This window comes from Fukomys damarensis, unplaced genomic scaffold (genome assembly GCF_012274545.1).
Source record: "Fukomys damarensis isolate Sample0158 unplaced genomic scaffold, DMR_v1.0_HiC HiC_scaffold_37, whole genome shotgun sequence".
Taxonomy (NCBI): domain Eukaryota; kingdom Metazoa; phylum Chordata; class Mammalia; order Rodentia; family Bathyergidae; genus Fukomys; species Fukomys damarensis.
In genome coordinates, this window is record NW_022900949.1 from 4625711 (window position 1) to 4638682 (window position 12972).

The window sequence follows — 12972 nt, forward strand, 5'->3', positions numbered from 1 at the left end:
GAAATTTATAGGGAATGCAAAGAGAAACACATATTTTAAAGTTATAGCATTGCACAATGTTCCCTTACTTCTGAGGACAGTGGTCCATCATACACAGCTGGCTACTCTACTGAGGAGTCTGTCCAGGGCCCCCTTCACATCCTTGTTCCTCAGGCTGTAGATAATGGGGTTCAGCATGGGGGTCACCACCGTGTGCAGCACAGAGGCGATCATGCTTGCCTGGGAAGAATGGGTCACAGCAGAGCTGAGGTACACCCCAACTCCTGTCCCATAGAACAAGGACACCACACACAGGTGAGACCCGCAGGTGGAAAATGCTTTATACCTACTTGTAATGGAGGACATTCTCAGTAAGGAAGAGATAATCTGAGAGTAAGAGTAGAGAATCCCTGTGACAGGCAGTACACCCAGCAGTGGAAATATCACATATAGGAAGATGGCATTGACAAGGGTACTGGAGTTGGCTGCCTTGAGAACCTGAGCCAGTTCACAGAAGAAATGGGGAATCTCAGTGACTGTGGAGAAAGTGAGATGCTTCATCAGTAGAATATGGATCGGGGAATCCCAGGACATGGAAATCCAACACAGCAGAACTAACATGCCACAAAACCAAGGGTTCATGATGACTGTATATTTCAGTGGGTAGCAGATGGCCACAAAGCAGTCATAGACCATCACAATAAAAAGGAAATCATTCTGACAAAGGTATTTAAAAAGTACACCTGAGTGGGGCACTCTACATAGGAGATGCCTTTTCTCTGTGCCTGGATGTTCATCAGCATCTTTGGGATCGTGGTGGAGACAAAACAGATGTCCACAAAGGACAGGTTGGAGAGGAAGAAGTACATGGGGATGTGGAGGTGGGAGTCAGAGCTGACGGCCAGGATGATGAGCAGGTTCCCGAGCACTGTGACCAGGTACATGGACAGGAACAGTCCAAAAAGAAAGGGCTGCAGTTCTGGATCTTCTGAAAAGCTCAGTAGGAGGAATTCTAAGAAATATGTATAGATTGCTTCAGTCATGTGGCTGGTGCATATGCTGGGAAGGAAGAAAAGGCAATCTTTATGGACAGCCACTTGCCACCTCAAAAACTTGTCACTTTACAGAATGATTTATGGATAGATGTTCTTCATTGTCTACTAGACGCAGCCCATGATAACGATTGAATCAGCCAAATACCTCACTTTTATTTTAAATATTTTACATGAATAGTTATATATTTTGAAAAGTGTATAACTTAATTAAATTTATATATTCAGAACTTTTAAAGTTAGAGAAATCAGTCTAACATCATTCTTATATGAATCTATGGATCAACAAATTGTTTAGATGAACCTTCCAAAACATTTGAAGACATTTCATAGTCTTAATTTTTTATTTATTCTGGAAACTCTATAGTAGTGATTAAATATAAATTAAATCAAGCTACCTTTATTATTTGATGTGGCGCTTCAAAAATTTTTGAAAGTTAACACCACTCCCTCATTTTTAAAAAATGTATTATTATTACTATTATTACATTTTTGAGCATTAAAATGCCTTCTGTACAATATCAATAAATGTTTTGTGTTATTACTAATATGATGAAGATTAAACTTTCCATTTATGGTAATTGTTTAGATACCTAAATTTCTCAAGGAGCTGTATAAGCTGTGATTTATAAATTGGATTCTTGAGTCAAACATTCTTTAATGCACTGTTATTTCATCAATATACCACACATCTGTGTGATCCTGAGAAAATAATTTCAACTCTGAACATGTGATTTCCTTCTACATTATTCGTCATGGATACTCACCATGAGGTCGCATTGGAGGAAGGAATTTCGCATGTGTATGACTGTTCTCCTTGGGTAGAGTTGCGAGTGTTTCACACTCGTGAGCTGCTGTTCTGAACATCACAATAAAGCTGTCCTGCCTGAGTATCGGTTGTCAATATGCCACATAACTGGGGCAGCCACTGAGGATCAAATTTAACATAAATACAACAGGTGTGTTACCTCTTGTAAATGCCACGGAGCACTTTAAGTGCATGAAAGAGACTCTTCAGAAAATTTGATCTACAAGGAATAGTAATTTCCAACTTATTGGAGAAAGATTTTGAGTTGGGGGAAGAAAAAGAAAAGCATGCAAACAGCAAAATGTGATTCAGTAGAAAATAAAGTACCTAGCAAATTCAGAAAATTCACCTTCATAACACTACATAAACATTTGGGCCATTTTAGAGTTATTATTCACTGTAAAGGACAGTACACACTTCCTCCTTTGCTCTTACTCCACCTGCCTCCTTGTGCAGCCCTGAATCTCTTCATTGGTTGCACTTGCACATATCCTGTCTCAAGGATCTCCCTAAAACATTCGTTGGGATTTTGCAGAAGCTGGGACCGTACTTGTAGGTGAGGAGCAACAAGGCATGTTTACAATTCCTAGCATCTCAACTGCTGAATTCTCAAGAGTTCCTCATTAAATAAATTGTTCCATTTTCTTCTGGCTCTCCAAATAATCAGCTTCCCTAGGTGCAGAGAAGATAATAGAGCAAAAACTTCTAAGTCAATTTCACATCTATGTAGAGAGCAATAAATGAAAATGGTATTATTCCCTCCAGAAGGAGACACTGTTTTTTTTTCTTTTATTTGATTTAAATGTCACAAGCTATTTCCAAAAGAAAGTCATTTCTACAAGGCACCAAACCTAACAATAACTCTGTGTAGATCCCCCGTGAAGAATCTTTGAATGTTTGCAGATCATTTGCTCTCCACAATGTTAGTTTCTTAAAAATGTGTTAAGGTAGATAGTGAAGTAATTGTCATTTTATCCCTGTAGTTGTAATACTTTTAAAAACAGAGATATGTGGTATATACGTGGGATTTGTATATACACCAGCAATATGATGAAATATATTCTGCTGTTCTTTGTTTTCAAATTTTTATTGTTTTAGTTTTATTTCTCTAATTTTTTGAGGGATGGAGGATAACTAAGCAGACAATGATTCTCTGTGAGGTGAAAGAAACATTCTATGATTACCATGAGGGCTGTACACGTCTATAAATATCCTGCAAACTGTTGAATTGTGCACTTGCAATGGATGAATTGCCTCACAAAAGAAGTATATGCCAATAAAACTATTTGAGGGAAACTAAATTCAAACACATCAGCAAGTTTATTTTCTTGTGGTTCAAGTAGCAGGAGTAGTATTTAAAATAATGCATTACTATTTTTTAAAGTTATATACAGGACGTGATTTCATTTCTCCTAAGAAAATGAAATCATTTGGAAGTGATTATGTGTGTGTGTGTGTGTGTGTGTGTGTGTATGGCTGTGTGTTGTCAAGGATCCAACCCAGGCCCTCACGAATGTTAGATAAGTGCTCTGCCTCTGAGCTATACCCCAACCCTGGGTGGCACTTCTTGATTCTGGTTAGGAAAGCACCTGTACATTTCACTACTACCTACGTACAGAGTATTAGCACCAGGGAATTCATCAATCCTGTAAGTCCATACACTGAGGCTTATGGAACATGCTTACCATAAGGTAAACATCAATATAAAGTTTATTTTAGGGAGTGCAAGTACACCTCAGTGGTAGAGTTTGCCTAGCATGTACAAGGCCCTGGGTTCCATCCCAAGCACAGAAACAATTAATTTTGATTACTTTCTGTACGAGTCAATATGAGAAAGGAAACAAAGATATTTTATTGAAAATAGGTGATCAATAAGATGAATTGAAATTTGTCATAAACTCTACTGCTGCATTAAATAAATTTTTATTCTCTATGTGTATGTGAATACAGAGGTCCGTCCATTCAATAAGTTATTTTTCTAGAAATTTTGTTCAGCTGTGAATAAAAATGTGGAAATGAAAAAATATTTCATTTCTGCAAAATATTCCTCATGTTTTATTCAATGAATTTTTACAAAAGTAGTAGAGATGATTGTTAGACATAAAATTTGAGTGTGGGTTGCAGGTGTACATTATTACTAGAATCGCATAGCAGACATCAAGTGCCAAGTTCCATCCCCAGTACTGTAATAACAGTAATAAGAGACAGGAGATAAAGAAGATTTGTTTTTCTCTTTTTCTTTTTCTCCTGCTTTCTTTCCTTTCTTCAGTTTTTTTCTTTCTTGTTCCTATTTTCCCCCTATTTTTTTTCTGTTCTTCATTGTTCTTATGTCTACAAGAATGTGAATATAGTTTGTAGTTCTCCTGTTCCCATTTCTTTATGTTCTTGCTTTTATTCCTTCATTCTCTCTGACCCTCTTGTCTTCAGCAGTTTCCCAAAGATTACATGATCTTCCTGCATGCTCTAGCCCTACTGCTAATCTTTCCCCTTCCTTATATTTCTCTTTCTATATCTGACCCAAATCCTTCGAATTCTTTTTTTCTGGAAGGTAAATTCACTATACTGTAGAGCTTATTTACTGAAAGCATATTTCTGGCTTATCCTTGGTTTTGATATGTAACCTCAAATCTACTTCATGTTGTGGAAGGTGATAGAAATATAGTCAACACAGGTTGTCTTTTTCTTTTCTTTTTGTACTGAGGATGGAACTCAGGACCTTGCATTTTCAAGTCAGGTGGCAGCACCACTGAGCTAAATCCTCATCCCAGTTCAGCATTTTCTAAGCTGTGTTTGAAATTATTGTTGATGCTGCTTTTATTACTTTGACCAAGTGATGTGATTAGTCTGATAAGTTGTTCTTCCTGGTATAAAAACTGAGATTGCTTAAGGGGCATTACAGAGGGAAAACTCAAATACTAGCCCTACATCGAAGACATTTCAGAGAAGTAGTCCTTCCCTATGTGTTCTAAATACTGGCAATAAATATACTCACAATAAACAACAAACAAACATCAAGCAGGAATTAAACAAAATATATTGACAGGAATTAATAGAAATGAGAAGACACATGAACAAGATGAAAACTAAGACTTCCAGATCAGCAAAAGCAAAGCCAGTGGGAAAAGAGATGAAACAGTCTGAAAGCCATCCCCGTAGCGTACCTGAATTGGTAACAAGGGAGGTAATGAAGGAGGCCTGGAAAAAGTGAAATCAGAAATAATTTCTCAGATAAAACAGAGATGGTGACCATATGAAAGATATAATTAATAACTCTAGAGCAGATACAGATAAAAACATAGAAGAGCTGTGGAAAATGAATCCAGGAATACACAATCAATGAAAGCATTGAAAAACATAAAGCACATCCAAGCAGATATCAAAAAAATTAAAAATTTCATTGAGTTTCCACAGTAGAATAAATGAATGTGAAAACAGAATTTCAGAGATGGAGAATGCCTTTAGCCAAACTGAAAAGATAGATTAAAAAAAAAAAAGAATGGATCATAAGAAATCAATCCATCAGCTACTGGATGATGCAAAAAACAACTTAAGATTGGAACCTTTAGGATTAGATGTTCCATTTGACTCAGCCATCCCTCTGCTGAGTATCTTTCCAAAAGAATTAAAAGAATCATATCGCAGTGATATATGCACACCTGTGTTTATGGTGGCACACTTTGTAATAGCTCAAACTTGAAAAGAGCCCAATTTCTCATCAATTGATGACTGGATAAAGAAGATGTGGTTTTTCTATAAAATGGAATACTATTCAGCCATAAGGAATGAGAAATTACAGTCATTCATACGCAAATGGATACAAATTGAAGATATACTCCTAACTGAAATAAATAAGCCACACATGTGTATATAACTAGTAGTTTCTCTCATATGAAAAACTACAATTGTATATATGATCCTAATGGTATAATTGACAATGTAAAATAGGAAGAAAAGGGATAAAGGTGTAGGGGAAGTGGGAAGCGTAGGAAAAAGGAACTAGGGAAAAGAAAAAATATGAGAAGGTGAAAAAATGGAAGTAAAGTGTTTGTAGAAGGGGAAGGGAGGAGGGGGTGAAGGAAGGCAGAGGTAATGTGAAAAAATAAGAACCAAGACCTTTCACGTAAAGGTACAAGATCCCAGTGATGAATGTAACTGTACCGTATACCTAAATGTACCAATAAACTCAGTGAGAAAAAAGAAAAAACAGATTGATTTGAGTCAATAAAAGGGAGGAGATAACACAAAACTCATATTAGACAAGGGGAAAAAAATGAGAGCCAAGACCTGTCATGTAGAGGTACAAGATTCCAACAATAAATGTAACTGTACTGTATCCCTAAAATGTACCAATAAACTCAATTAAAGCTGAAAATTTTTTTTTTTAAATTTTCAGAAGTAATCGCAGAAATCTTCACAAATAGGAAAAAACACTTTGACATAATGATAACTGAGCTGTATAGAACTCCAACTATTCATGATTTAAAAACATCTACACCTAGGCATGTCATAGTCAAGATTCCAGAAATCCAACACAAGAGAAAAATATGAAAAGCAGTAAGAGAAAATAAATCACATGCAAAGGAAAGCCCATGAAAAAAAATCACAGCAGACTTCTCAACACAATCAATTCAAGAAGAGCCTGGAATGAAGTATTTCAAGCTCTAAAAGAAAACAACCTCCAACCCAGATTGATGTATCCTGAAAAGCTACCTTTCAAAAACTGATGGAAAAATAAGGTACTTTCATGATGAGGAACAACTTAGAATCTTCATGGATATCAAACTAGTACTCCAAAAAATTCTAAATACCCTAGGAGGTGACAATGAGGGTCACAACTCCATGCAGGCCCACAGAAGTCAATGCAAGAAATTCAATGCAACGGGAGGAGAAACAGATTATGACAAGGATAGGTCAATGCATATTAGTTATAACCATCAATGTTGATGGTCTCAATTCACCAACCAAAAGAAATAGTTTGCCAGAAGGAATCAAGAAGCAAGACCCAACAATATTCTCCATACAAGAATCACACTTAACTAAAAAAAAAATTCATAGACTGAAAATAAAAGGATGAAAAACACTCCATGCCATGAGAACCCAAAAGAAAGCAGGGGTCGCTCTTGTATTTACAAAGTGGATTTCAAAGCAAGACTAATTAAGAGAGATAAAGATGGTCGCTACATCCTTGCAAAGGGAAGAATCTCAGAGGAAGAGATGACAATCTTAAGTATATATGTGGCAAATAGCAATGCATCCAACTACATAAAAAGGTATTAATGGACATAAATGGATGATAAAAAAGCACTAATACAGTAGGAGTGGGGCCTTCAATAACCCACTGTTAGAAACCGACAGATATTCTAGACAAAGCAATCAATAATTAAACACTAGAACTGAACCAAGCTCTTGAACAAATGGACTAAATAGATGTCTACAGAGTGTTCCACCCCACAAAATCAGAGTATACATTTTTTTCAGCTACACATGGGACATTCTCCAAAATGGACCAACATAGCTCACAGAATGTCTATGCAAATGCAAATGAATTAAAGTATTATCCCCTATATACTATCAGATCTTGGTGCAAGGAAATTGGAAATGAATAGGAAAAAAATCATAAGAATTTTAAATAACACCCTCCTGAACAACCAATACACCACAGCAGAAATTAAAGACAGCATTAGACATCTTCTGCAATTCAATGACAATGTCAATACAATATAATATTCCAGAATAGATGGAACACAAGGAAAGCAGTACAGTAAGGGAAATTCATAGCGGTGAATAGATGTATCAGAGAAACAAAGCAAGCTCAAATAAAAAGCCTAATGCTGAACCTCAGACTTCTAGAAAAAGAAGAGCAAGATGTCTACCAACCTCATAAAAGGAAGGACATAAAGATCAGGGCAGAAATCAGTGCAATGGAGGCAAAGAGAAAAATACAAAAAATTGCCAAATCGAAGAGTTGGTTCATCAGAAGAATAAATAAAACTGACAAAACTTTAGCAAACCTTATCAGAGAAAGGAGGGAAAAGGCTTAAATCTATGCATTAAAAACAAAAAGGGTGGTCTATGGCCATACCACCCTGAAAGTGCCCGATCTTGTCTGATCTTGGAAGCTAAGCAGGGTCAGGCCTGGTTAGTACTTGGATGGGTGAACAGGGAAAATAGTGAAACTACAACAGACCCAGAAGAAATCTAGAGGCTCACCAATATCTACTTTGAGAACCTGTACTCCAATAACATGGAAAACACACAAAAAAGGACAGATTCCAACATGCATATGAATTACTAAAGTTAAACCAAGAAGGTATGTAAATTTGAAACAACTGAATATCAATACATGAAATTGAAAATGTAATTAAAAACTTACCAACAAAAAAGCCTGGCTCCTGATGTCTTCACTGCTGAATTGTACAAGAAATTTAAGAAGAGCTAATGTCACTAAGGATCAAACTCTTTAATGGAATTCAAAGAAAAGCCATACTCCAAAATTCACTCTGGGAAGCAACCATTATGCTGATTCCAAAAGCAGAGAAAGACCCAACTGAAAAGGAGAACTACAAGCCAATCATCCTAATGAAAATAGATGCAAAAATTCTCAATGAGACACACAAACAGAATGCAGATCATGTAAAATCTTACACCCTGACCAAGTGTGACTGATCTCAGGGATAAAAGCATTCTTCAACACATGCAAATCAATAAATGTAATACACTATATTAACAGAGTCAAGGATAAAAAAACATATGATCATCTCAATTGATACAGAAAAGACTTTGAAAAAAATCCAACTCTCATTCATAATAAAATCCTGCAGAAAATTGGAATAGATGGTCTTTATCTCAACCTCATAAAAGTCATCTATGATAAACCAATAGCCAACATCATACTAAACATTTAAAAATTGAAATATTTCATAGTAAAATGAGGAACACCACAAAGATGACCACTGTCACCATTCCTATTCAATATAGATCTGCAAATGTTTGCTACAGTAATTAGATAAGAGAAAGAAATAAAAGTAATAATGAGAGGAAATGAAGAAGTTAAATTATTATTTGTGGATGACGTGATCATCCATATAGAAGACCCCAAGAACTCCACCAAAAGATTCCTAGACATAATAACCAGATTTAGTAGTATAACTGTATACAAGGTCAACATTCAAAAATCAATAGCCTTTTTGTACAAGAACAGACTTACTGAGAGAGAAATTAGGTAAACAATTCTTACCACAATAGCATCCCCCCCCAAAAAGGAGAAAATATCTAGGAATCAATATAAAGAAGTAAATAACAGACCTCTACTTTAAAAATTACAGCACTCTGAAATAAAAAGATCAAAGAGGATATCAAAAAATATAAAGACATTCCTTGCTCTTGCTTAGGTACAACAACAATAGAGTAGTGAAAATGGCCATATTTCCAAAGCTGCTATATAGATTCAATGCCATCCCAATTAAAATCCCAATAGCATCTTTCACGAAGTAGAGAAAACAATCCAAAACTTAATTTGAAACAAGAAGAGACCTAGAATAGCAAAATCAATACTAAACAATAAAGATAAGGTGGGGTGGTAAAACAATCCCCAATTTAAGCTATACTACAAAGCTACTGTGATAAAAAAAAAAAAGCAAGGTACTGGCAAAACAAAAATAAAAACAAAAAACAGATCTGAGGAGTAGTGGAACAAATTAGGAGATGCAGAAACAACTACAGACTCACTCAGCCAGCTCATCTTTGACAAAGGAGTAAACCATCATCAATGGAGGAAAGATAACCTTTTTAAAAGTGTTGCTGGCAAAACTGGCATTCACCTTGCCAAGATTAAAACTTGACCTATGTCTCTCACCATTAACTAAACTAAAATCAAAGAGGATAAAAGATCTAAATATTTGTGGCGGCCCAGCCTTCACAACACAAACCAGTCTGAGTTGGGGAGTGAGGACTGAGAAAGGAAAGAACACTCAAGCTTGAGTGGAGACCAAGAGAAGTCTGATTTATTTCACAGAAACAGCTCCTTTTAAAAGCACATCAACAGGAAGTACCCAAGTCCTACAGATAACATCAGATCTGTGGCTATCTCTTCGAGTTCCTCTCATCACAGGGTTAAAGAACAAGCTTAACATTCAGTGTCCTTGAAAAGGAACAACTGTTAACAAATGTTAATCAGGAACACTCTGATCACACATTGTGTCAGTGCCTTAATTTGTAGAGGAAGAAGTTATCTTTCAAATGTCAAATGCCAGTGGGCCAATGCTGGCCCCCACAATTCCCCTTTTTTATTATATTCAGAGCAGGGACTTTACCAGCTCGGCAGAAAGACTGTGCCTGTCTCAGGTGAGAAATGTCCAGAGAAATCCCTTACCCATCATCAAGCCATGAGAATTCTGATACTCATGCTCTGTCTTAAATTGGATATATCTCTACACTTCTCTTACCCGTCTTTGACTACCAGCCTCTGCAGGGGTTAGACTGTAGGTATGGGAGGTTTAATGTGCAAATGTAAGCAATGAATCTTTCCTGCCATGTTCATCTAAGATGAATTCACCATGCACACTAATATGGGTAATATAACACATCCTAGATATACTCTATCCCAATTGCAATAACAGGACCTAACAATAAGGTGACTGATGCCATGGAGGGTAAGACCTCTTTTAACTGATTGATTAAACACTGAGCAGCTTGTGTGGCATCAAACTTTAAGGAAGGGGCATTCTGTAGATCCAAACTATCTTGATGTAACTGTATTAAATCTAGGGAAGTATTTTGATTATACCATAAACCTTTCAAATGCCTTTGTAGTTTACTTCAATCATAGATGGAATCATTATATAGCTTATTGGTTACACAAATCTATTGATAACCAGGATGACACATCAATCGAGAATGAATTTTCAGTGCCTGTGTTTCTTCTACCATAAGACTAACTTCATCATATGAAGCATTTATCTTTTGTTCTCATCTTTGATCGAAATCTACTTGAATGGTTACAGTATGAGTGACATTTTTAGCTAAAACATTAACATACTGAGCATCCCAAATTTCTTGTGCCAAAGCAACTGCAGCAGTTGCAGCTATAGCTATGATAATAATAAGGGCTACAATCCCTGCAATAATCAATCCCATCACTCTTTTTTGTCTACCTAATGCTTTCTCAATTTCCATTAACATTTATATACAATTGGTCAAATTACAGTTATAACAGCTGACATTATATTCGTTATCATTCTCAAATACAACTGAGACATCTCCCACTAATAACATATAAGGAGCATTAACACAAGACATTATTCTGTCTCTGCCTTTGTAATTATACTTCTCCAAAGGCAGCAGCAAGCTTCCGTATATTAGTCTGAGGGAATCCTGTATCTGTCCACCAAAGTCCTGCCAATAGACTCAGAGTACGTCACACAGGACCAATCCATGAACTTTCGGGATGTGCGATTCAACTGTCATACCTGAGGCATAGTCACATAACACTTTTTCCACAAAACTGTTTTTTTACTTAATCCTATAAAGCGAGGTTGTAGAAATCAACAATCTATTTGTATTTGTTGTCATGTTGATAAAAAACAATCAAACACTGAACATTTCGACAGACAAACATATAAGACAATTTAAACTAGAGTGCACTCAGATGGTTTTGACCAATTTAATTATAAAATCTAGTTACGACTAGTCAAAACTTTTGCATGTCAAAATTAACAGAGATCTCTTGTAGAATTAGGGTTAAAGGAATGAAAGCTCTTCTTGACTGTAAATGTAAACCTTTTATAACAGACTTGAAACCAACAAGCAAACATAAATCATTTCCATACACCTTCTCTACATACTTAGGCCTTCTGATCTTATATATCTTTCTTTACCTGTTTTTAACAAGACAAACATATAAAAACCTTTCATGTTAAAAGTATAACCCTTACTTATAGCTTTCCTAATATTTTTCTGACTCAATTACTATTAACCTTCTATAACAAACTTCAGCTTAAAGTGTCCTTTTTCTGTTCTAAGATTGTTACATCTTAAAATTTGACTGGCTGTCAATAGAACAGTATTAATCTTGAGTTTTTAGAAAAGAGCAAGTTAACCCTATAATCGCAGTTTAAGAATTTGTAATGCACAAGAAATGTTACCAAAACTAAATAGTTTTCACTAACAGCTGATTGTCACAGAGCAGAAGTTTGAGCAATTCCTAGGCTGGGTTGTTTTGAAATCTCTTAGTTATGTGGAGTCCAGGGTCAGCTGTAGATCAACGGACCTCCTGGAAATGGTTTAAAAATCAAGATGAGGGGGGTAGATGAGCTCCGTCACATTTTATCAGAAAATTCAATATAAGCAAACAGACAAACAAGGGAACAAAAGAAGCCAAACAGAATGTAAGACAAAGGTTTACAAAAACCAAACCAAAAGAAGAACCAGGGATTCCGTCAGGGAATCCCCTTAATCTCCTCTTCCAAAAGCAGAAGAACTCTGCCTTGACCAGAAACAGAGAGACAGAGTTCCTACCAGAGGGGCAAGGGACGTCTTCCAGCCCCTGCAGCAGGGAGCCCACTAGCACGTCTGCCTGGACCTCCCAGCCTCCAAAATGATCCGGATCACAGTTTTCTGATAAAAATTTGTAAGGACACAGAAGAAAAACAAAAAGAACAAGTACTCAACCAGTTTCTAAAGTTTAAGTGCAATGCACTAGGGTTCCTCTAGGGTTAGTTGAACCCATCCTTTTCACTTTCAGGTCTTGGATCCAGACTATTTCTAGTAAGAGTCCATAAGATGAAAGCATCCACAGGTACCTTACTGGGACCATGTGCAGCATAATAATCTTATAATCATTTTCCTACCTTACTACAAGTATCTAAATTTACAGTGCCTCCTTCAGGGAACCAGGGACAAACCATTTCAACAAATTCTAAAAAAATTACACAGCTGTTGCTGCCCAACTCGAGAACCATGGACACGCAGTAAATCTCTAAGCATATGTACAAAAAGCATGCAACTATTGCCGACTGCCATTTTTAATATTTACAAGAAAATTCAGTGCTCCTTACCTTTTCATTGAGGCCTCGTTCTTCTCCGTGGTGTCCTTCACTGGATCCCTTGATACTCGGGTCCCTGCTCGGGCGCCAC

General features: G+C 36.4%; 1 protein-coding gene across 2 annotated transcripts in view; it reads right to left on the reverse strand.

The window, feature by feature from the left end:
• LOC104860579 (olfactory receptor 7D4) overlaps window positions 1-12972 on the reverse strand; it is a 100716-nt gene extending 87744 nt beyond the window's left edge. Inside the window, exons 1-3 of one of the 2 annotated variants that reach the window (XR_004515634.1) lie at window positions 12894-12972; window positions 1799-1959; window positions 873-1038 (exon numbers count right to left, since the gene is read on the reverse strand). Coding sequence is in view for 1 of the 2 variants with exons in the window: in XM_010621818.2 (XP_010620120.1) it covers window positions 12894-12901 (8 nt within the window). In the remaining variant the exon portion in view is untranslated. Of the gene's footprint in view, window positions 1-872; window positions 1039-1798; window positions 1960-12893 lie in introns of those variants that run through there. The other variant, XM_010621818.2, reaches the window with a different exon arrangement.